The sequence below is a fragment of the Eufriesea mexicana genome, unplaced genomic scaffold, assembly GCF_001483705.2.
Source record: "Eufriesea mexicana isolate 0111107269 unplaced genomic scaffold, ASM148370v2 scaffold2720, whole genome shotgun sequence".
NCBI lineage: Eukaryota > Metazoa > Arthropoda > Insecta > Hymenoptera > Apidae > Eufriesea > Eufriesea mexicana.
In genome coordinates this window covers 3,450-5,042 of record NW_016910777.1, presented here as the reverse complement: position 1 = coordinate 5,042, position 1,593 = coordinate 3,450, and the positions used below count along the sequence as shown (strand labels likewise).

Below are 1,593 nucleotides of genomic sequence, written 5' to 3'. Positions count from 1 at the left end.
ACCGTAATCCATAATATATGAATGTATATTTTTATTAATTAATTTAGAATACTTCATTTATGTTTAATTTTACATAATTTATGATATTAAAAATTTTTATGATACCGATGATAAAATAAAATTATTGTTTATCCTGTAATTAAAGCTTTTGCCGAGGTATCAAGTTTATTAAAATTGTGCGACTATTTTAGGGTGGAGGAATGGTGACTGCCATAACTGCTGGGGATATTGAATCGTTCATGGAAGGTTTCGCAGCTTTCACCATTAGTTTGATGTGTCTCGCTAAGTATATCAATTTCTTTTACAATTACAAGCAGGTACGTTTATCACAATTCCTATATGAATATCGGCGATAACATTTATATGCAATTACACAGATGAAGCGTCTGCTGGACATAATGCAAGAAGACTGGAAAATTTATAGAAAACTGAAGAACGAATACGACCTGCTTTGCGAACAATATGCGATAGGAAAGAAACTTACTACCGGCTTCGTAGGTGAGATAATTTTCCAATTTTTAGTAACATTTTCACCACTACTCATTAACACTAGAACTATGGAAGAGGTCAAAATCATCATACTTGTGTCAGACATTTTATTTTTACAGTTTCTAAACACATATTCCAGTTTTTCACAAAATTAATGCCAAAATTAATAATAATAAAGTAAAAAATTCCAAACTAGCATGATAAATAAATTATTAAATAGTCCTAAATAGTAGTGAACCTCGAATTAAAGATTAATTAATACAAATATTAGGCAAAAAGATCGAATGCTTTATAAAAAAGAAGGAAAAAATTCGATTAGCCTAAGAGATCAGTATTTAAGGTATTTTACAAAATATCGAAATTTCATTTTTCAAATACGTAAGTTTTTTTATTTGGCACGCAAGTTTGAAAGGGTAACGAAGTTTAAAGAAGAAAGAGAAAGTCGAATACTGTTCGAAATGTATATGTACCATTGTTTAATTCATGATGAAATTTGCAACAGCCTTTTTATTCGGATTAATAACACCGTTCGCCTCGATGCCATTGCTGCTGAATGCAGCTGACGCTTTAGGATTCTGCAACATCTCCGATGATCGACCACTAGCATTTCGAGTGGAACATTTCGTGGACGTGGACAAATATTACTATCCTTTGTTGATACACTCCTATTTTGGTACACTTGCATACACTGCGATCGTCGTGGCTATCAATTCGATAATAGCTGTGTACGTTCTGCACGAGAGTGGACTTTGCGAGATTTTGAGGTAACCGTGTATCTGATGATATTCGGAACCATACCTATTGATGTTTTCTCTGTATATACTTACATGTTGATGGGTCAATGTAGTTTTTGAAAAATTGGAATAAGACGACTTACAAGGAGAGTGCAAATCCTTCGGATCATCGATTTAGTTGAAACTTTACACATTTATAGATATCGTCATGCAGTTCAAAAATATATATCATTATAGCCGCAACTACACAATAATTTTTAAGATATTAACGATTAAAGATTTATTGTCTACTTAATTACACATTTATTTCCAGCAGTTTTCAAGTGAAGTCGTAGCCTAACGGCGATAATCGGTAATTCCTATGATGATG

At 32.3% G+C, this 1,593-nt stretch overlaps 1 protein-coding gene across 1 annotated transcript; it reads left to right on the top strand.

The window, feature by feature from the left end:
• The first annotated feature begins 269 nt into the window (after positions 1–269).
• LOC108550381 (uncharacterized) lies at positions 270–1,257 on the top strand. The gene is made up of 3 exons (XM_017904127.1): positions 270–317; positions 378–498; positions 992–1,257. The coding sequence occupies exons 1-3, from the start codon at positions 273–275 to the stop codon at positions 1,255–1,257; spliced, it is 432 nt and encodes a 143-aa protein (XP_017759616.1). The 5' UTR covers positions 270–272.
• The last annotated feature ends 336 nt before the right edge of the window (positions 1,258–1,593 follow it).

Excerpts from the sequence above, each read along its gene's own strand:
- LOC108550381 (XM_017904127.1), top strand. The coding sequence starts at position 273 with ATGTGTCTCGCTAAGTATATCAATTTCTTTTACAATTACAAGCAG. Across the intron at positions 318-377 it reads TCTTTTACAATTACAAGCAG|ATGAAGCGTCTGCTGGACAT; the intron begins GTACGTTTATCA and ends GCAATTACACAG. Across the intron at positions 499-991 it reads ACTTACTACCGGCTTCGTAG|CCTTTTTATTCGGATTAATA; the intron begins GTGAGATAATTT and ends AATTTGCAACAG.